Source organism: Macaca nemestrina, chromosome 15, assembly GCF_043159975.1.
Source record: "Macaca nemestrina isolate mMacNem1 chromosome 15, mMacNem.hap1, whole genome shotgun sequence".
In the NCBI taxonomy this organism is placed as follows: Eukaryota; Metazoa; Chordata; class Mammalia; order Primates; family Cercopithecidae; genus Macaca; species Macaca nemestrina.
The window spans coordinates 58,161,693-58,185,018 of record NC_092139.1 but is presented as its reverse complement, the minus strand read 5'-3'; the positions used below and the strand labels follow the sequence as shown (position 1 = coordinate 58,185,018).

Genomic DNA, 23,326 nt, shown 5'->3' with positions numbered 1-23,326 from the left:
ATCCCTGTGTCTGGAAGCCCCTATGACTTTCTCTTGTTTCCTTGCAAAGCCACAATTGTTTACAGGTCTCTTTGTCCCTCCAGCTGGCATTAAATACCTGAAGGGAAGCAAGGCTTCCTGCTGTTTCCCTGCTCATGGCAGCAGGGCCATGTTATCATCTTGTTACCTGGACTCCTGACAAAGAACAAGAAAAGGGAGCCCTGTGGTCCTGGGACCAGGAGTTTTGAAAAAATCTCATTGAAATGAGGCAGCCTGCCTATTTTCACTGGTGTTATTATTATATGTGAGATCTGGCCAGGTGTGGTGGCTCACGCTTGTAATCCCAGCACTTTGGGAGGCCAAGACGGGCTGATCACCTAAGGTCAGGAGTTTGAGACCAGCCTGGCCAACATGGTGAAACCCCGTCTCTACTAAAAATACAAAATTTAGCCAGGCGTGGTGGCACACACCTGTAATCCCAGCTACTTAGGAGGCTGAGGCGCGAGAATCACTTGAACCTGAGAGGCAGAGTTTGAAGTGAGCCATGATCGCACCACTGCACTCCAGCCTGTGCAACAGAGTGAAACTCTGTTTCAAACAAAATAAAATAAAATACAAAATAAAAATAAAATAAGAATTAGGTGTGAAATCTAAGCAGCAGGGAATTCACAGAACTGGAAAGGTCTCAGATAGGCTGACTTCCAAATTCCTCCTTGCCCTCCCCTGCCACCGCCTTGGCCCACAGCCCCCACTTACACAGAAAGACATCTGGGAGATGAATGAATCTAGTTCTGGTCTAGTCTGTGCCACCCTCTGAAGACAGGAGCAGAGGATGAGGCTACAGGGACATGCGTAACTGGACAGCAGTGATGCTTTGCTCACATTTTTGAGTCTTGGTTGATGTAACTATAAGCAATCTAAGCTCTTATCAAAATGTTTGATCCTTGGTTTCAAAAGTCACCAACACTGCAAATCTACTATTTAAAACAAAGCTAGGTGATAGTAGAGTATAGAACTAGCCACAGAAACTTATTTTATTGCAACTCTTTGAAAATAAAGCTAGTTTCACAGGATATGGTTCTGCATATAAGTGTATATACTTATTAGATACACACACACATACCAAGAAGGGTGCTCTCAGCAGGAGGAATTTTTGAAATTTTTCCGATCTGTTGGTTTCCAGGAGAGATTCCTCAATGCTCAGATGCCTCAGCAGATTTTATGTGATAAAAGCTCTGCTCCAGGAGTCCTTCCCAGTGTACCCCTAATAAACTACAAAGGTCCTCCTGATCCCAAATACAAAAATATCACCTTTTTGTGAAAATAAAAGTTTTGATAAATTGGTTCAAGAATGAGGAATGTTGAATTTGAGGCTGACAGTTCCTGATGTGTGGCTGAGAGTATTGCTTTCTGGAGGAGATGATGAGGCTGTCGCGCCCGCAGGTGGGGATGTGGTGGCTGACGAGGCCCTTCCGCAGTCCTCAGAGGCCTCTGCTGCCTCCACCTGCCCCGGAGCTCACCCTCATGCACGGTGATGCCCGCCGCAGGAGCCACCATTTCATCTTCTACTTCTACAGCTGGGCAGGGAAGATGCCAGGCCACAGTTTCCAACCTTGTCTGGGCCCACAGCTCCCAGGACATTCTATGAGCCTGTTCTCTAATTTCCTCAGACTTCACTTTGAAGCCTTCTAGGCCACAGCCTCTTCCTTGATTTCCATGGTTTCCCTTGTACGTCACAAAGTAGAGGCTCCCCAGCTGGGACTTTTGAGGCAGTGTTGATTTCCTGTCATTGCCCTCCATAACAACACGCCCTGTGGACAATCCAAGGGCATCTATGACCACCTCAGTTAAATACCTTCTCCCTCACTTCCCATCAGCAGCCAAGCCAGCTCATCTTCCAGACCCAAATCATCACGTGATCCTGCTGTCCTCCTCTCTTTAGAGTGTTCTTTATTGCTCCGAAGGCATTTGCCTTCACTTCTCTTTGTTCGGTATTAATCTCACCACTGACTACTTCAGTGTCACCTTCCCTCTGGACGGGACATTCTATAACTCGGGGTTCTTGTAGAGTGGCAATGGCAGAGAGGGAGATTCCCAGCAGCGGCAGCCCAAGGGCAGCCGGGTGACAGTGGACCAAGGTCTGACGAGTCCTGAGGATGCAGCACGAGGGCTCCCAGGACCCAGGACCTCAGGAGTGTGGATGTCGCTGCAACCATGTAAGGGATTCTGCTGCCTTTGAAACAGAGGGACTCAGGCCTGCCCCACCACATGGAGCTGCCTGGTGAACCATCCTGGATTCAAAGGACCCTTGAGATAGACTCTGGCTGTTTCTCTGCTCCCCTGGGTTGTTTTCAGTTTGGGGCCCTGATGAATAAAGTATCATGAACAATCCTGTATATCTCTTTTTGTGGACATTTCTGAGTTCGTTTCTCTTGGGAAAATATCTAGGTGGGAATAAGGGAGATACATGTGTTTATGTTTCTAAGGAAACTTCAGATCATTTCCACGGTGTTTGGAGCATTTTACCCTCACACCAGCAGTGGGTGAGTGTCCCAGTCCTCTAGGTCCCAACCAATCCCCAGGGGTCTCAGCACGTTGAATATGGACCACGCCGGTGGGTGTGTGCAGAGGCAGCTCATGAGGTTTCCGTTTGCACTCCTCTGATGATACAAGATCATGGGCACCATCTCTGTGCTTCTTGATTTTTGCATATCTGCTTTGTGAATTAACTATTCAGGTCTTTGTCTTTTTATCATCGAGTTCTGGCATCCTTCACCACCACCAGCAGAATCTCTCACTTTATAGATGATGCATCTCCTGTGCAGTCACGCATGTGGTCCTTGCAGGGTTGGGCTTGGACTCGGCTCCTGACTCCAGGCACTTGTGCATGACCTCAAAGTATAGAATATCTTGAGTGGCAGGAGAAAGGCCACTTGGCAGCAGGAGGCAGAGACACATGACCACTTGCCTGTCTTCAAGCAGTTATCTCGGCAGCTGATACTATCTCAGTTCTGGAAGCTGCCTGGGCTGCTCACTCTGGTCCACCCTCCCTGGCAATGGTGCTGTAAAATGATTTCACAAAACCTGCATTACATTTACTTCTCCTTGCTGGCAGTAAACCATGGCTAGCTTTGTAAATCACTTTCAGCTTTGAAGCCTCAGTGGTGTATAAACATGTGGAAGGGCCCCAATTCTCCGTGTTCCTACAGCACAGCATGGCACAGGCAGTGGTGGGCTTCTTTTCCTTGGTTTATTTATATGGTCTTGACACAACAGAGCTGCTGACTGCTGCGTGGGCTCAGGTGGCTGCGAGGGCCTTTCTCTGTGGTCCTCATTTGGCTTCCTGTCAGTTTCCTTCCTCCTCTGCCTCCCTCCTTTCCTCTTCTTCCTGTCTTGATTTCTCTTTGGCATATTGTTTATTTAATTGCCATGACTCTTTGAAAGGCCCTGAAGTCAAAGCAGTCACTTTTGATTCTCTTGCCCAAGAATTTCCACCTAGGACCTTCCTCCATCCTAAGACACTGCCGAGGAAGTCTCCCCAAGGGCAGTAGCAAGACCAATCCGAGAACCCCAGAGGCACACTTGTCTCACTGTTGGGAGGCCACTTCAGCATAAGCGGGGAGCCGACATGTCCACGTCTGTCACAGAGGAGTGTGTGGGCTCTTGGGCCTGCCCTTGGCGTGTCTTGTGTGTAGCAGGCCAGAGCCGGCCTTTCTGGTTCACACGTTCTATCTGCAGCCTCTCAGCTGAGCATCCATCTCCACTGTCCAAGCTCTGCATTCATTCTGCCTGAAACAAAGCCATTTGCATGGGGCTAACGTGGACAGATACAGAGTAGCTGTGGCTGCCTTTCTTATGAAGACCACTATGCCCTCAAAATCATCATCTTCCTGCCTTTCAGGGTCTAGATCTTAGAATCCATATGGGGGCTTTGGAAAGCCTACAGACTTGCTTGCCTTCCCTTCCACCCAATCTGCAAAGCGTGGAGACTGAAAAGCAAGGCTGACCTTCACTTCCTGTTCTGGAAGGATCAAGGGCAGGCAGAGGATGCAACTCCAGATAATGGTGACAGAGCCCTAGTGCGGTGTGTTTGGCAGAAGGCAAAGGGTGGAGCAGGGGTGTGTGCTTCCTGGGGACTGCCAGCTTGGCTGCAGCCAGACTCCCCTTCCCACGGGTCCTGCTGGCCCCGCTGCCATTCTCAATGTGTTTTGATTGGGTGGGGAGCAGAAAATACAAAAGAAATTTCAAAGTCCATCACTTAGAGGACAAACGTATAGCATTATGCACTGATACTGCCTTTCTTGAAGTGGAAATTCTGCTCGGGGTCCATGCCAGGCCTTCCTCCAGTCAGTAATAACGACCTTCTTCACTTGGAAATCTTTTCATTTTCTCTGCTATGAAGCCCTTAGTAAGGCCACCTCAGTTGATGGTCCACACACCAATAAATACATCAGAGGATGAATAAGCAGAGGCTGGCAGGATGGGGAGCACAGAGCTGCATAATGAAAGGTGTCAGAGCTGCTGACTGCAGAGGAGTGCTTTGCTGCAGATGTCCAAGTTCGCGGGGCTCCCCTGGTACTCGCTTCAGAAGAGTCTCGACTTAAGGGACACGGGCTCTGGCAGTGCCAGGAAGCTTCCGACCTGCTTCCTGGCAGTGGTTGCCAATTCTTTTCTTTTTTTCCCAGATAATTTTTACATAAGGAAGTAGGGGGCTGAGCATGCTGGGGATGCCCCGGAGAGCGAGCCCTGCCGACAGCTCGCCAGCTTCTGCCTTCCTCTGTCCTAGCGGGGGACCATCCTGCTCTCCTCTAAGTGCCCTAATTACGAACCATCAAAAATGATTTAACATCCACGCTGCACACCAACGACATGAATAAAAGATGGAAAGATACTGCCACAGCTCAGAGAGCTTACTCTTCAAGTTTTCATCACCATGCTGCTCTCCGGCCCGAGGATCTCCACAGAGTGACTGAGCACTTGATTCTCCAACCTCCAGAGGCGACCCTGCTCCAGGGCAGCGCTAAGAAGTGCTGAAGAGGGGGGCTTATTCTTAGGGTTCCCCCAGCCTTGTTCTCCACTTGACAGTGGGACCCTGTCGTCAAACAAGCTCAGAAGAGCGTTCCCTTTTAGTTCGGTAGCAAAGCATTTTGTTGTTGCTGAGAATTGATTGATGGGCATTTTTGAGACTGGGAATCAAACCAGTGCCAGTTCCAGTCCCGGGAACTGGGGAAGGCTTCATGTCTTTTAGCCTTTGAAAGAGGCACTATGGAGAATGTTTTCTGAAGTGTAGGAAAAATATCCTTTTGTTCAAAGGACATCCGAATGCGGAGACTGCAGCATGATCCCTTTGGTAGGTCATCAGAATCAGGGGAGGAGTTCTCAAAACCAGAGCACCCAGGCCTCACCCCAGACTAATCACATAAAATTCACCAGCAGAAGGGCCCAGGCATCAACGGTCCTTCAAGTTTTCCAGATTCCATAGGTAGATAAGACTGAGAACCATTGCTTTCACTGCGGTAGAGCAATCAGGTTATCCCTTGCTCCGCAAGTGAGCTTTGTCATTTGTATTTTCAAGGGACTGGTCACTTTCATCTAAGTTACTGGATTTACAGGTACAGAGTTGTTCACAGCATTCTCTTATTCTCCTTTCAATGTCCCAGGCATCAGGAGTGATGGCCCTTTTTCATTCCTGAGGTTGATAATTTGTGTTGTCTTTATCTCCTGGTTAGCCTGGCTAGAGGTTTAATTGTGTTGATCTCTTCAAATTTTATGTTTTCTTTTCAAAGAACTGACATTTGGTTTTGTTATTTTCTCTACATTTTTCCCGTTTATAATGTTATTCATTTCTTCTCTAATTGTAGTTATTTCCTTCCTTTTGTTTAATTTGTTATTTCTCTAGTGCCCTAAGATAGAAGTTTATAGATATTAAATCTTTCATTTTTTCTAAGATATGCATTTAATGCTATAAATTTCCCTTTAATCATTGCTTTAACTACATCTCCCAAATTTTAAATTATATTTCCATGTACACTTAGTTGAAATATTCTTAAGTTTTCCTTGAGATTTATTCTTTGACCATGCGTTATTGAGAAGGGTTTTTTTCTAAGTTCCAAATATTTGAGAAATAACCTGTATCTTTCTGTTATTTAGTTCTATCTTAATTATTTTGTTGTCTGTCACATACTTTTTATTTTTTCTACAGTTTTCAATCTTTTGAGGATTGTTTTGTGACCCAGAATATGGCCTATATTGTGACCGCTTCATGTGCCCCTGAGAAGAATGTATATTACGCTGTTGTTGAATGAAATTTTCTTTTAATGTTAATAAGGTCAAGTAGATTGATAGTGTTATTCAGATCATCGTTTATGATTTATATCTTCACTAATTTTCTCTCTGCTTGATCTGTCAATTACTGACAAATGGGCATGAAAATCTCTAACTACCATTGTATCTTCTTCTTCCATTTCTATCAGTTTTTGCCTCTCATATTTTGACTCTCTGTGGTTAGGAGCACACATGTTTAGGATTGTATCTTCTTGGATACTTGAACCTTTCATCATATCCAATGAGCCTCTTTATCTATGATGATCTTTGTTGTTCTGAAGTTAGCTTTGTCTGAAATTAATATAGCCACTTCAGCTTTATTTTGATTAGTGTTAGCATAGTACATCTTTTTCCATTCCTTAATTTTTTTTTTTTTTGAGACGGAGTCTCGCTCTGTTGCCCAGGCTGGAGTGCAGTGGCCGGATCTCAGCTCACTGCAAGCTCTGCCTCCCGGGTTTATGCCATTCTCCTGCTTCAGCCTCCCGAGTAGCTGGGACTACAGGTGCCGCCACCTCGTCCGGCTAGGTTTTTGTATTTTTTTTTAGTGGAGACGGGGTTTCACCGTGTTAGCCAGGATGGTCTTGATCTCCTGACCTCGTGATCTGCCCGTCTCGGCCTCCCAAAGTGCTGGGATTACAGGCTTGAGCCACCGCGCCCGGCCCCATTCCTTAATTTTAATACATCTGTATCTTTATATTTAAAGTAGGTTTCTTATAAACAGCATTCAGTTGGGTCTCTTTTTTTTTCGAGACGGAGTCTCGCTCTGTCACCCAGGCTGGAATGCAGTGGTGGGATCTCGGCTCACTGCAAGCTCCCCCTCCCGGGTTCACGCCATTCTCCTGCCTCAGCCTCCCGAGTAGCTGGGACTACAGGCGCCCGCCACTACACACAGCTAATTTTTTTTGCATTTTTAGTAGAGACGAGATTTTACCGCGTTCGCCAGGATGGTCTCGATCTCCTGACTTCGTGATCCGCCTGCCTTGGCCTCCCAAAGTGCTGGGATTACAGGTGTGAACCACCGCGCCCTGCCAGTTGGGTCTCATTTTTAAAACTCCAGTTTGACAATCTGTCTTTTAACTGTCATATATAACTGATAATACAGTCAGATTAATGGCTGCCATCTTTGTATGGTTGTTGCATTTGTTCTGTTTTTTTTTGTTTGTTTGTTTTTTGTTTTTCCCCTTTTTCAGCCTCCTCTAGTTTCAACTGAACATTTTACATGATTCCGTGTAAAATGGAATCTATTGACTTATTATTGACTTATATTATCCTCTATTGACTTATTATTTATACTTCTTTTTTAATGTATAGTTTAGTGCCCAAGGTTCATAGTATACATCTTAAACTAATCTAAATTTACCCTCGAATAATACCTTTTGCAGATGCCCTTCTCATTTCTTGGGATGCTGTTTTCATTTTTCACTTGAACACATGCTATAATCACCAAAGGCAGTGTCACTATTTTTGCTTTAAATGGATCTTTTAGATAAATTATGAGCAAGAAAAACAAAATATTTTATTTCACTTCTAGTTATTCCTTTTTTGCTGTACTTTTTTTCTTTATGTAGATCCAAATTTCTGACCTGTAACATTTTCCTTCTGTTTGAAGAATTTCCTTGCTATTTCTTATAGACTTCAGCCCTGCTGGCAATGAATTCCCTCAGCTGTTTATCTGAGATAGTTTTTACTTTATCCTTGACTTTTGAGGGATACTCTTACTGGATATGCAATTCTAACTTGCCAGTATTTTTTCTTTATTTGTTTCTTCAAATCTTTAAAGATTGCAGTAAGCTGCATTCTTAGTTGCACAGTCTCTTTTTTCTTTTCTTTTCTTTCTTTTTGAGGGAGTCTTGCCCAAGCTGGAGTGCAGGGGCGTGATCTCAGCCTACCATAACCTCCGCCTCCCGGGTTCAAGTGGTTCTCCTGCCTCAGCCTCCCGAGTAGCTGGGATTACAGAGTCGCACAGTTTCTGATAAGTCTGCTGTAGCTTTAATCTTTATTTCTCTAAAGAGAACATCTTCATTCTTTTCAGATGTATTCAAGATTTTCTCTTTGGTTTCAATTTTCCATGGTTTTAACAGGATATATCTCAGTTACTTTTGGTTGCTGTTGGTTTGTTTTTGTTTTTTGTTCTAATTCTGCTTGATGTTTTCTCAGTTTCTTAGGACTGTGGCTTGGTGTCTATGACTAATATTGGAATGGAATATTGGCCATGATTTTAAAAAATATTTCTTGTGTCTTTTTCTGGTATTCCAATTTTCATATGTTACACTAGTGGCTGCCAACCTTTTTGGCACCAGGGACCAGTTTCGTGGAAAACTATTTTTCCACAGATCAGTGCAGAGGGGATGGTTTCAGGATGAAACCGTTCCATCTCAGGTCATCAGGCATTAGATTCTCATAAGGGGTGTGCAACCTAGATCCCTCACATGTGCAGTTCATAATACGGTTTGTACTCCTATGAGAATCTAATACCACCAGTGATCTAACAGGAGGCAGAGCTCAGCTGGTAATGCTTGCTCACCAGCCACTCACCTCCTGCTGTGCGGCCCAGTTTCTAATAGGCCACAAACCAGTACTGGTCCACGGCCTGGGGGTTGGAGACCCCTGTGTTACACCATTTCATATTGTTCCACATTCTTGGACTTTCTGTCCTGCTCTGTTTCATTTTCCATTCTTTTTTCTCAATGTGTTTCAGTTTGGGTCATTTCTTTTCACCTGCCCTCAAGGTCACTGATTCTTTCTTCAGCCATGTCAAATCTATGTATGAGCCCAATAAAAAATTATTTGTTTGTCTTTTTTGTATTACTGGCATTTCTTTTCATATTTCTGCTGACATCCATTTTCTTAAGTGTTGTCTACCTCTTCCATCAAAGCCTTTCACATATTGATCATACTTGTTTTAAATTACATGTCTGACAATTCCAACATCTGAGTCATATTTGAGTTTGGTTCTGATGATTATTTTGTTTCATCAGTGTTTTCTTGACTTGTGGCCTGCCTTGTAATATTTTGTTGAAATATAGACATATGGTATAGGGCAGAAGATACTGAGTTAAATAAGACTTTCAGGTGAGAATTGATGTTAATTTGGCCAGGAGTTGAAGTGTATTAGATGTTTGGTGTAGATTTATGTGTCAGAAACTTCTAATGTCCTTATTTTTGCCTCCTCCCTTGGCATTTGGACTCCTCTATATGTGGCACCTAAGTCAGAATATATGTCTTGTGGCTTCTCAAGCTCAACTCATGGTTATTTTCATATGTTACACTAGTGGTTGCCAACCTTTTATGCTCATTCACATGGTGGTAGGGCATAGGGAAGGAAATGTTCTCTGATTTGATCAAGTATCATTCTTTGGAGTGCATAGGTGGCCTGGGGTGCACTCCAGAAAAAGGCATGACTTTAAAATCTTTCTGTTTCTTCCCAGGGTAGAGTTTCCCCCATAACAAAAGCATACCACTGCTTCAGATACTAATACAGGGGAAGAAATGAGACCCGGCAGACATATCAGCACATGGGTTTGGGACTAAATGGCAAAAGAGTTATTTAAAAATATGAATAAGTAGGGTGTAAACTTAGAAATGCAGTATTTCAGCAGATCTGAAATAAGACATTTTGCAAATGGCCATTTAACAAGAGAGAATGCCAAATTGTGCTAAGCCAACCAACTGAAACCTTCAAAGTGCTATGCACTTATGATGTGATAAATTATTTACTTAAGTAGCAAAAGTAAATAGAGAAGCTTTCCCAACACTTTGTTTTTAGAATAGCAAGTGAGATGCTTGTGGAAGATTAGCAAATGCTTTAAGGTTGCTCTCTTTTGTTGAGACAGTTTCTATTCCTTTCTCGTACACATATAAAACATCAGGCTGCACATATTTGATGGAATATGCTAACTTAGCTTATTTTTTAACACTCTCAAAATATTTAACGCTATCATTTAGCGTTATCAACATAATGCTGTTTGCTTTGCTCATTGAAGATTCACAAGATTCTTAGCCCTTTTATCTCCATCAGGTAATGTGTTTATCATCATTGCTATGTATGCCAACGGGCATCTGCCGTGTATAATAGCATCTCAGTCAAAATGCCTTTTACCTTTTACTGAAATAATGCCATGAACTTATAAGACTGACAGAAGGCATTTTAGGTCAAAGATATTTTGTTAATTTGATATATTGTTGTGGAATAAAGTATTTAGGAAAATAATTGTTCTGTCATTATTCATTTTCCTGTGAACCTATTAATACAAATATGTTATGTGTATAATTTTCTTTCATCATTGGAAATACAGCTGTGGCAGACTATATAGTCCCAAAATAGCAGCTGCAATTTTCCCCATCCTTTAGAATCTTCTGGAGCCTTGACATCTGTGTCTTCTCCCATGAATGCCTTGACCAGTAGAGCCCAGCAGAAGTGATGCTGCCTGGCTTTGAAGGTTGGATCACAACCAGATCTTGTGTTCCACCTTGATGTAGGATGTTTGCTTGAGGAACCCAGCTGCTGTGTTGTGAGAAAGCTCAAATTAGCCCATGTGCCGAGACCACATGGAAAGGCACTGAGATGGGCCTCCTATGGATAGTTGGTTTAAAGTACGAGCCAACAGCCAGCACTGATGACCAAATGTGGGAGTAAAGACATGTCCAAGTGTTTCCAGACCATACTGTCTGGTCACCCCCAGCTTTGGGTCTTCCTAGCCGAGGTCCCAGACATCATGTTGCAAAGACAAACCATCCTCATGGTGCCTCTTGAACTCTCAATCACAGAAATCATGAGCATAATGAAAAAGTTGTTTATGCCACCATGTATGGGTAGCAGCAATAAATAGATCAGTGTCGTAAATAAAATTTTGAGATTTATCAGAAAACGGGGAGCTGGAGTTGTGTATGAAATACTTTCCTTTGAAACCGATAAGAATCACATAGACTGTGGCTTGAAGTTTGCAGCAACTGATACAAGGTTATCCTGAAGAAGAATTTACCTTCTCCTCTAGAGTCTTAGGGAAGCTCTCCAGGGCGGCCAGGATTTTGAACCTCTTTAGTTGAGTCCATATTTAAATTCCCAGGGCCTCAGTTTCCTCATGTGCAGAACTCCACAACATGCTTTGCCTCATGCAGGGTCTGAACCTGGAAGCCTCTGCGTCACCCTTTCTCTCCCTCAATGCCACTCAAATGGAAGACACTGAATCCTGATTTTGCACATGAAAGTTAGGCTGGGTCATGCCACATGGGGTCTGTGATACAATATGTTCTGGTCACTAAAAGATGACTTTTCTTTAATGGTTGGAGCTTTGTTGACTAATAATATCATGAAGATAATGTAGTCAGTCTGGGCTATGCTATTACATAGTGGCAACACTACATTTATCTTAATTATAAACGTTAAAAATAAATACAATGTAGAAGCAAGGTTCTTGAATTATGTGTGTGCGTGCACTTGCAAATGCATGCTCTTGTTTATGGCACATAAATACCAGCTCCCCTGACAATCATCTACGAACAGGAACACGAAGATGGCAGACTTGTCTCTCTTACCACTTTGCAAATATTGAGAAGTGAAACAAGACTGAATTAGTGTTGTACAAATGATTGGCTACCCTCCAGCTCCATTCATAACAGCAGCATTTAAAGAGAACAGACTTGATGATGACAATGACCACTGGGCCCAGGAGGAATGGCCCTGGGTCCCCACTCTTCAGAGCAGCTGCAGCGAAGGCCTTAGGAGCTTATGTGTACACACTGCGCAGCCAGTCCAGATCCTCATTACGCATCCAATTAAAGGATCCTTGAGGTGTAACACCAGCCAAGTTTGGCTGAGGGCTGAGGGTTCCACTAAGTCAGACTCACAGGCTTATCATAGGCATTTTCATTTTTCCAGCATTTAAAACAGTGAGATAGACCCAAGACCACAGCTTCTCTTTAACTCTTTTGGCAGTTTTAAATTCCAGGAGGCTTCAACACTCTCGCCCTGCAAAGGAGACTGTAAACCTCAGTCTTCGCATAAAAGAGCGGGAGGTTCTGCAGAGGCCATACCTGGAAGAAAACAGGTGCATTTTGTCTCCCTGTATATTATTTGATGATATTATTTGTTGTTGCAATTAAGGAAATACAAGCCCTAATGCCCTGGTCACTTGGCTACAGTAGTTACATATCTGAAATAACAACCACCACCACAAAATAAATAAAATAAAAAACAAAGAAAGGAAAAAGGAAAAAGAGTCACATGGAGGGGAAGAGGTAAGAGAGAAAAAAATAAGAGACTCATCCAAAAGAAGAAAAGGTCACAGCGGCTATTCTCAGTGTGTAAAATATTCCATTAGCTTTAATATGTGGAGGACATTAGCATTACGCACAGTGGGAAGGAACATTTTTAACACAGAACCTCTTCTTCCAGCTTCAAAAGATGAGAGGAAAATATAAAGTGAATGAAGCTGCTGTTGGGATGATGTCTTTTTCTCCTCGGAGTATAGAGGAGAATACTCCTCTGGGTGGGCAGAATAGCAGGCTCGTCGGGACACAATTTGCCTGGTCAGAAATGACCCCGCAAGAGAAGGAGAGGCTGAGCCCCACAGTGCCCAGGAGGACAGGTGCTCTGCCTCCCAGAGATGGTAAAGAACCCCCCTCCCTGGGCCCTTCCCAGGGACCCCCTTCCCCAGGCTCTCCCCCATCCCCGGGCTCTCCCCTCTCGCGGGGCTCTCCCCTCTCCCGGGGCTCTCCCCCATCCCGGGGCTCTCCTCTCTCCCGGGGCTCTCCCCCTTCCCCAGGCTCTCCCTCAGGACACCCCTCCCCGGACTCTCCCCACCTCCGGTCTCTCCCTCCTCCCCGGGCTCTCTCAGGACCCCCCTCCTTGGACTCTCCCCCCTCCCTAGGCTCTCCCCCCTCCCCAGGCTCTCCCCCTTTCCAGGGCTCTTACCCCTCTCCAGGCTCTTCCCCTTCCCCAGGGTCTCCCCCTTTCCTGGGCACTCCCCACTCCCCAGGCTCTGCCTCAGGACCCCCCTCCCTGGGCTCTTCCTACTTCCCAGGCTCTCCCCTCTCCCCAGGCTCTCTCTCAGCATCCCCCTTCCCCAGGCTCTCCCCACTCACCGGGATTTCCCCTCCACTACGCCAGGGGTCTGCCCCTCCCCAGGCTCTCCCCCATCCCTGGGCTCTCCCTCTTCTCCAGGTTCTCCCTGCTTCCCGGGCTCTAACCCCTCCCCAGCCTCTCTCCCCTCCCAGACCCTCCCTCAGGACCCCCTTCCCGGGCTCTCCCCACTCCCAGACCCTCCCTCAGGACCCCCTTCCCAGTGTCTCCCCTCTCCTAGACTCTCCCCCCAGGATCCCCCCTTCTTGAGCTCTCCCTCAGCCTCCCCTTCTTGAGCTCCTTGGCCAGGAGCCCAGCGGGGAAGGTCTTGGGTTTGCCCGCCCTTTTGGGGGGCTTCCTTGTGGTAAATCTCAAAGGGCAAAATGCACCCCCGGGCCTTGCCATGTTGACCGGGGAGTCTGAGGGTGAAATGGGTTGCCTACGTCTGGGATCCTTTCGGAGAAGGAGGTGGCTCTTATAAAGTCGAGTTCTCAGGAGCACCAGGCAGGCAGTGTCTAGAAGCTCATTAAAGGTCTGGTCTTACAGGCATTGCTGTTGCACCTCCAAAGGGTGCAGCTGTGACTGTGAGGAAGGCATGCAAGTCCATTCCCAGCTTTCCCTGGTTCAGAGTAGTGCCGTGTCCCCTTTTGTGCTCCAGTCAACCGCTTGGGAGGTGGCAAGGCAGCAGAGAGAAGGGTGTCCTGATGGGGCAGAGTCGGTGACTGAGTTTAGGAGGTGAGGGAGAGGAAGGATGCGGGCCAGGAGCATGGACGTTCGGTGGGGATGGCTGGAGGGTGAGCAGCCCCTTGCAGAGCCACGCGATGGGGTGCAGGCCCCGTGCTGTGGGAGAACCCTGGGGACAGCATCCAGGCGGCCACCTCTTCTCGGCCCACCTATCACATCGGGTAAATTTTCTGTGTCTGTTATGTAAACCTCCTGAGTGACCTAAGCAGCTACAGGAGAAGGGGGAGGCCTGAGAGTACACGGATGCCACGGAGGGCCGTGGAAGGGGACAGATACCTCCAGAAGCTGCCGAAGCCACCTCTTTGGCCCACACTCTGAAGGTCAGCACCCTGAAGGTAGCAGGCCGGGGCTCTGCTACCTGGCCTGGTATTTCAAACCCTACAAGGACAGGGCCTTGGTCCTGCTCTGTGCTGTGTCCCCAGTGCCGGCACCCTGTGTGGCAACAGTAGCTCAGTGAAGGGTTGGGAAGTGCATACCCTATGAGCAGCAGCTGGGCATCACAGCAGCAGCAAACAGCGAAGCTAGCAGGCGATTTTCTCTCCTCCAGGCTCAGCCAGTTGCTGTCCAGGTGTGAAGGCTGAAGCCCCGTCCAGCTGCCTCAGCCCTGTGCAGCTGCCTCACCCCCTGCACCTGCTCCTTTCTGCTCCACCTTGCCGGGGCCTCCTTGCACCTTCTCCTGGGAGCTGCTGCTGCTCCCCACAAATCAGATTCTGTGCTTTCTCCTGCTGAACCCAGAAACCTGGGCCCTGAGGTGGCTGAGAGTGCAGAAGGCAGGCCTTTCACTGCCTGAGGGAAGAAAGGTTGGCCCACCCTTGTACTGGCAACATGATCTCGGCCCTGTCTGGAATGGGAGCTTCAGTTTCCTTCGAATTAAAATCCCCAAAGGCGGAGCTGGGGGGATGTTGGTGGAGGAGGGGCGCGAGCCCCTGGAAAGGCTTTGGTGAAAGGCCTTGAGCTGGGTGGGAAGGAGGTGCTGGCCAGATGGACAACATGTCACAACACCAGGTAGAAAACCTCACCTTCTTAGAGCCACAGCCCCTGTCTCGGAATAGTGTTCTTAAATGTAAACAATAAAATACAGAGGCTTAAAAGATGAACCAAATATTATGAAATAGAGCTTTGGAAATATTAAAAGTCATAATCAATATAGAAATATATGGGCTACTTTAAGACATTAAATAGCAACTAACATTTGGGTTTGCATTTTTAAAGTAGTGATGAGCATAAACAATATTTTAAGATACCATCAACAGCTGTTATGTGATGTGAAGACATCTGTGGTTTCTCCTGGTACAAAGTCACAACAAACTCTGCCGTGTGCTGCTTACACTCCTAATTGGAGGAAGTGCTAAATTTCAGCTAGAGGTTGATGAAAATAATGATGTAACTCATTTTCCACCCAGGCTCATGGATGTGCTAAATGACTTCCCTGGCCCTCTTAGGGGTCCTTCCTCTAGAGGGGAGAGGGGAAGAATCCCACGTTCTCTGAGCTGCAGAGGGACATTGAGAACTTTGGGCAGCAGCGAACTGAGAGGAGGTGGAAGATGAAAGACTCCGCAGACTTTCCACTGGGCGCCCGTTTCAGGGACAGCAGTGTGGGGTAAACTGAGTACCTGTGTCCCCTCTGAAAATGTGCCTGTGAGGAGAGGCCACCTGGAGGGGAAACTGGGTGAGTTCTTGACCCCGAAAAAGCCTGCCTAGCCCTGGGGCCATGGGGAGGATGAAGTGGGTGCAGCATGGGCTCCTTGTGCTCCCAAGCTCCCACAAAGCTCGACAGTCTTCACTGAGGGGCCCAGCAGTTAGAGAGAGGTGGCCTCTCCTGCTGGGTCAGGAGCTTGGTTCTGGAAGGGTGCTAAAGTAAGAGAGCACAACCTGGGGTCGGAAGATCCAGGCTGAACCCAGGTCTTGCCCATCACCCCCTTAGGGATTTCAGGTGGGTGGTGGGGTTCTCTGATTATCAGAGTCCCTGTTTCCTGCAACATTGGAGCAACACCCCTCCCTGGGTCCATTTCATTTCACACGGGTGTTGGGGTGTGAGGATCTTTAGAAGACCATCATACAAGGAAAGGCAAGCTATTAGGGGTGGACAAAACGCTGTGTGGACCAATTACATGGATGTTCAAATATTAGCAAGGAAGCTGCCTAACCTACTTAAGATACTAACGTCTTTAAGAATTTCAATAAACATGTACAAATTGGTTGTTAATTTCAAATATTAGCTTTCACTTATTAAAGTAGGACCCTGAAATAACTCCTTTGAAACATAAACTTGTTAATTGCAAGGTAACAGAAGTGCTTGAAAGCAATAATGCTGCTTTAAAATATTTGACAAGTCAGACGTTTGAGAACATTTCCCCACACCTGGTCCAAACTACAACGTATTGTTAAGTTCTGTTCATTTCATTCTCCACTCACCAATTACATTAATTTATGCATATAAACATTCTAAGTATAGCCTAAGCATTTAAATAGGCGAAGCAGGACTTCTCCTTGACAACAATTTGTCAATAATTAGCACTTTAATAGTATTTGTGTTTTATTTATACCCTGACAACTTCCAAAAAGGATCTGTTTGGAGGGTTAGCTCATTCCTCCCATGTGACTCCCTCTCCCCCTCCTTCCCTCCCCCTCTCTCCCTCCCTCTCTCACTGCCTCCCTCCCTTCCTTCCTTCCTTCTTTTGATTTTCCTAGCCCCAGTTTCTAAGATCTAATTTAATATATTGCTGTGATCACTCCAGAGTCTTAAATTAGCAACTTTAGGTTAGTTCCCCTGAGATTCTGTTTTCACTGGAGAGTGGGAGGTTTGGGGAAAGTGCTCTGATGAACCAGTTCCCTTTATTCTTGGTTGTTGCCTCCCTACTTCACTCTTTACAACAACCAGTCAAACAAACAAACAAAAAAGTATATTTATTATATTCCTTTACCAAACCACAGATTACACGAATACTAAAAATTCTAATCATGCACATTAATATCTCAGAGTGAGGCTGGGTGCAGTGGCTCATGCCTATAATCCCAGCACTTTGGGAGGCTGAGGTGGGAGGATCATTTAAGCCCAAGAGTTCAAGACCAGCCTGAGCAACATAGTGAGGCCCCATCTCCACAAAAAAATTTAAAAATTAGCCAGGTGTGGTGGGCATGGTGGTGTGTGCCTATAGTCCCAGCTACTTGGGAGGCTGAGGCAGGAGGATCAATTGAGCTCCGGAGGTCAAGGCTGCTATGAGCCGTGATAGTGCCATTGCATTCTCACCTGGGCAACAGAGAGAGATATTGTCAAAAAAAAGAAAAGATCTGAGAGCGATGCCCAACCCTGCTGGCGATCTGGGTGCTCTCCATGGTCTGCCTCACCCAGCACTGGTAACAGCCTCTCTCCCCTACCTGGGAGGCAGCGTGGCCTCTCCATTCATGTTATCCCCCAAAGCCCTAGATTACCATCCTCTTCTATCTCCAGACACTAAGAATTCAGGTTCCAAATCCCATTTATGCCATTTATGCCCTTGTCCTTTGGGTGTCATGATTTAAGCTGGGAATGTTCCTTAAAGTCCCAACTGTAGCTGGAGAAGAGCTGCAGGGGCACTCCGTCAGTCTAGAAGGGCTCTGGGAGACGCCTCAGGAGCTGGTTCTGTGTGGGCTGAGCAGGAGTTCCGGCACAAGGTCAGGAGGGCAAGCATGAAGGGAGAACCTCTGTGTCGAGGTGTCGAGGCAGGGGGTGCGGGTGGCTTTAGGATCCTCAATGGGGGACACAGGAAGCTCGGGGTCTGGCTAGGCACAATGGGTACGCTGAGGGCAAATTCTCCCCCAGTCCTAGCTCCATGCTGGGGTCCATGGGCAGGTCTGTGTCATGGAAGGCTGATGGTGAGGCCAGCAAGGAGACTGCACCAGGCCTGGGCATGCAGCTCTGTCCAGGGAGATGGCAGGACAGGGAGCAGCTGTCCAGGTGCGGATGGTGCTGTCTCTCTGATTTGCAGAGTAGGCTTGCTTGCTCCCATACAGCACACACAGCAGCTGTCAGCCTCACCACATCTTGTCTTATCTTATCTCAGAGGCCCTGGGATAGGGAGTAACTTGGCCAGGGTCACATAGCTGGGACTGGCCGTCACCAGGATGCTTTCAAACTTCCAACCCCAAGCACCCAGACCCTTTATCTAAGTAACAGGGAGGTCTGATATCTTCCAGGTTGCCTTGGAGGTGGGCAGTCTAGCCAAGCATTGGGAGGGTCTGCTCTGACACCCTGCCTTCACCCCATCCCATGGTGCCATCTCCCAGAGACGCATTCTCCTCATCCATAAAGCATTCCTTCCCATTTCATCACTGTTGTGGAGGCACGCATGTGACAGAGCTCATGAAGCACTCAGCATGGTGCCTGGCACATGGAAAAGCTCAGGATGTGACAGCCTGTGGTTGAGATGGGCACGCAGGATGTATCCCGTTGTTGGGGTGGATACCCTTTGGGGTTTGTCCCTGCTCCTGAGTGGCTGGCAGTGATGTGTCTAGATCCAGGAGCCTCCCAGACCCTGAGTTCTTGACTCCTGCAACCATTTGTTTATGGACCACCAAGAGCCAAAACCCTTCATGCACACTTTTTGAAGATGAAGAGCTGTTATAATTCTGTGCTGGGACCGAGGGGGAATATTTCTGAGTTAAGATATATTTAGAAGCATATCTAAGGTTGACTTTCCTTTAAGCCTTTTCTCCTAGCTTTTGAATTCTGTTAAGTTACTGGGAAATAAAATTAATCTTTTGCAGGTTAATGAAAGGTTGTGCCAAGATCAGTTTTAAGTCCTGCTGCCAAAGCCATTCTTTAGTCTTATGGCTTGGGATGCCACGTGTCATGAATAATAGCGCAGGCTGCTTTCTTCTCCTGCTTTAAGACAAAGGCACAAGGATGTTTATGTCAACAGGGACCATCACAAATATTCCCAAGTAGACTCAGGACTCAGGGGCACGTGATGTCTGTCCTGGCACCAAAGGGTTAAGCCCTGTCCAAAAATTAAAGGCACCTTCCCAGCCCTTTCCGCTAAGGTCAGACTGTTCCTATCTAAATAAAAAAGATGAATTATTTGGAGAAAAGAAAAGTCTTAGGTGGCCTCCGTGCTCCTAAGTGGTGACGAGGATTAATGAAGAATTTGCAGAAAGAATCGGCCTTTCTCATGAAAGGCACACAGTGGTGGCAGGTTGAATATTTTGCCTCTAACCATGCACACCCTTAGAGAACTTGATACATAAACTATGTGATATTCCCTGGGGCAATATTTTTGTTGCTCTTGCCATTAAGTGGCTATGTCCCTGTCAGCACAGCTATGCAATGGAACTGGATATGTCAAGAACACTCTCATTAAGACATGCAATTACAGGAAGCAGTGCAGGGTTTGGTACTCCCTGTATTTTATTTTAGAACACCTGAATTACAGTATTATCCCATTCTCGGGGATCACACGTGACAGTAACAAGAGGGCTCTGGCCAGATTCGCTATGATTCTTGAACTTAGAATGCTCAAGGGAGACCAGCACCATGGGCTAAAACCGAACAGCAGAGCCACGCTGCATGAGGAGGGGCCTGGGAGAGGCACCTGGCCCATTTCCTGTGGAGGAAGTGGAAGCTTGTGGGTAGAAGGCCTCCAGGTAGAAGTTGAGGAAGGGCTCCTGGAGGGGTGGCATGGGAGGACAGGCCATGAAAGGTTGGGGTGGCAAGTGCACACCAGGGTACGGAAGGCAGGAGAGAGTGGGAGAGGGAGGGTGTGGCCCTGCTGAGATCCTGTGGGCAGGATGGTCCTGCTGTGGGTAGGAGGGGGGTGCTGGAAGTAGAGCCCTAAGCTGAGTTGTGAGAGCCACCAACCTCCAGCAAAGGTGCTCTGAGTGAGCTCTGCAGAGCATCAGGAACCACTGAAGCCTGGGCTGGAGACAGGCACCAGCTTACCCGCCTTAGGAGCATTAACTTGGGGACTTTGGCTGACACAAGAGAAAAGGGAGGTACGAAAACAGGGTGGTGAACTGGAAGAACAATCTAATGGTTCCAAAAAGTGGCAGGCCATGAGAACCAGACTAGAGTAAAGGGACAGCAGACAGGAACGGAGAGGCCAGGAGCCTTCGTAGAGAGAGAATGCTTGGGATTCACAACCTGGAGAATGTGGTGAGGTGAGGGGAGGGAGCTGTGGGCGGTGGTTTGGAGCCCTGGATGTGGGCAGACAGTAGTTCCAGCAGCAGAAATAAGGCGAACACTCAGAGGCAACATCCTGAGCATTGCGCGGTTCAGCTAGGGGAGCAGATTTGAGAGAATCTGCCAGGAAGCGTGCCTGGGAGCTGGCTGAAGACAGAAGATGCCCCTCTGACTAAGGAAATAAGATGCCAGTTCAACTCATTTCCTGTCATTGCAGCAGGGCAAAGCCCTCAAAGAAGACGCAGCCCTTCTTGACAAGGCAAAGGCGCCGAGAGTGGCCTGGCTTCCTCCTGTGGACCCATCTCCCTCTCCCTGGGCAGCACCAAAGCACAGCTCTGGGCAAAGAACACTTACATGCACCTGGGCAAATACACAGTGCCTGGGCCAGGCAGGGAGAAGGTCAGGTGGCTTCGTGAAGGGCTCTGCCTCCCTCCAGACTCATCAGCTCATCAGCCAATTTGGGGCAACTCCCTTTCTCGAGATTCAACTTTCATGCATAATAAATTGTGCCCTGCTGAGAGTGTTACTTGCAAGATACCTTTCCAATTACCTAAAATCCAGCTTAAGGACCAGAACAATCAGGCAATGCATAAATCTGAGCTTCCTTTGTGGGTGGTGTGCGTGACTCAGGAGCCCTGCTGTGGAATCAGAGATGGGGATAGTACATTCATTCTGGCTGGTTAGCACTCGGCCCCACTGTGTGCACAGCTTCATGCATAAACATGCTTCCGAGTGCCCATGGCGGGTGATTCGGAATCGTTGCATGGACACAGGTGGCTCTGGAATGAAGAATCGCCACTTACCATATCCTTTTTGGTTCTCACACCCCGTATGACATCCCCAAAGGAATGCAAAGCATTCTATACACCTATGAAGAGCAGGGCAAAATTTTTCAAAATTATCACAGGAATGCAGAGAATCATTTTAAAACTGAGCTTGGAGAGCCTCAAGATACCCTGTCTGTCCACCCACCAGTGTCAGTCTAAAATTAGCTGGGTGAGAGCTGCAATTTCCATGTTTTCACCTGTGTTTAGGATTCCTGGCAGGCAGCACCACAAAGTATTGCCCTCCTGTTCTTTGTGTTTTCTGTGCCTGAAAACCTTTCCAGGGTGGCCTGGAAGCTCCTGTGCTTTTCCTTTTGACCAAAAAGAGATGATCAGAGGCACCACGTGGTGGTAGTGGTGGGTAGGGTTGCACGTGGGATGGACCTGGGAGCATAGGGAAGGGGCAAAGAGGATAATGGCAGAATGGGAGAAATGGGGAAGCCTTGGGGTGCAGACATGTGTGGAAAACACAAGCTCAGACTGGGTGGAGTGGGCTCTTGAGGGGTGATACTGTCCAGATAGAGGTCGGGCCTTGCACGGTGAGCTGAGATACGAATGTTCAAGTGGCCCCAAACCATGGAGCTTCTGGAGAGTCAGTTGTGCTGGTGACTTGGTTATAAACTCATTCTTCCAATTTCCTATACTCTAGTGCAGGGCCGGCTCTCAAAGGCACCTCTCTCGGCCTGTCTGTTTTGCTATTTCCAAGTCCCCTGAGCAGTCTGCAGTCCTGTTGCATCATCATTTATTTCCGAATTCACCGAGGCATCCATCCCTTCCAGCTCCCAGCAGAGTCCAGGGGCTCACCATCCTCTGCTCCTGCGTGTGCTTGAGTGCTGCCACAATGCAAAGCTTCCAGGGACATACATACAGACTGATACAAGTGAATGCTGCAGCTGTGCTTCAGAGACCCTTTACTACTTTATACACAGTCTAGACAGGTTAAAAATAAAGAGTGCCCCGTCTAAAAGGAAGGACAGAAAAAGAAAAGCAAAGGGCATCCCACATCCGCCTTCCACGTCAAAGCACAAGATTGAGGTAATTTTTTCAGCTCTAAATTGGGCATTTGCTATGCTCTCTGTCTGGGATTCTTATAACTCCCTAAGCACCAGAAAATGCTAAAGCTAAGCAAAGAGGCAAGGAAAGGGGGACAATGCCGAGAACTGCTACCTCCAGAGTCATGAAGCATGGGTCCTGTCCTCTTGCTATGCCATTCTTTTACAGCAGAGGTGTAGATGGTAATGTGATGAGCAACTTTAAAATGCCCATGACACTGAGATGAACCTAAAATAGCCCTGAATTCCCATGAGAATCTATAATGTGCTGATCAACCAATGACTCATTTGTCACCCCTCATGTGAATCTATAGGTTTGGCTTGCACCAACATATGGACACACAAAATTACTGTCCTCCATACAAAGCACTACTGTATGCTGTTTTTCTGAACATCACCTAATCTTAGCTTTAATTCTAGAGTGCAAGGGTTGGCCAAGAGAACTGAGCTTATGTTATCAATATCATTCACATGATTCCCTCCATCTACATTTCTCAGCCCCATCCTTACTGATGGGCATCAGGCGGTCTGAGAGGTACTTATTGCCTCATTTGTGGCTGAAAGCTTTCCCTTACCAACAGGAAAGGTAGTTTCAGTTACTTTTTAATTATTGTCTCATCTATGAGATCAGCATACATAATACCTTGTGTATTCCTCCCGAGTATTTTGCTATGTGCACACGTTTCATGTTCCTGTGTGCAGAGGTCTGGACACAGGGGTCCTGCGGTGCTGTCACTTGAAGTGGGTCAGTTGGTGGGTGATGGATTGTCACCTTTAAGATTTTATTGGAGGGGCGCGGTGACTCACGCTTGTAATCCCAGCACTTTGGGAGGCCGAGGTGGGCAAATCACCTGAGCTCAGGAGTTTGAGAACAGCCTGGCCAACATGGTGAAACCCCATCTCTACTAAAAGTACTAAAATTAGCTGGGAATGATGGCAGGCGCCTGTAGTCCCAACTACTCAGGAGGCTGAGGCAGGAGAATCGCTTGAACACAGGAGGCAAGTGAGCTGAGATCACGCTACTGCATTCTAGCCTGGGCGACAGAGCGAGACTGTCTCAAAGAAAAAAAAAAATACTTAGAAGATAATATTGCCAAAATTTAAAATAATTTCTGCATTATTTGTCGCGGGTTTATATTCTAGAAAGCATTGATAGATCATACCTTTATAATTAAAATATCTTTTC

The 23,326-nt window shown here is 46.9% G+C and overlaps 1 protein-coding gene across 12 annotated transcripts in view; it reads right to left on the bottom strand.

Moving 5' to 3' along the window:
* The window catches only part of LOC105486740 (synapse differentiation inducing 1), a 248,122-nt gene that overhangs the window by 87,955 nt on the left and 136,841 nt on the right, over positions 1–23,326 (bottom strand). The window contains exon 4 of one of the 12 annotated variants that reach the window (XM_011749789.3): positions 990–12,336. The exons of 10 other annotated variants lie outside the window; for them this stretch is intronic. In XM_011749789.3, the coding sequence (XP_011748091.2) occupies positions 12,241–12,336 (96 nt within the window). In that variant the 3' untranslated portion in view covers positions 990–12,240. Of the gene's footprint in view, positions 1–989; positions 12,337–16,764; positions 21,133–23,326 lie in introns of those variants that run through there. One more of the 12 variants, XM_011749791.3, reaches the window with a different exon arrangement.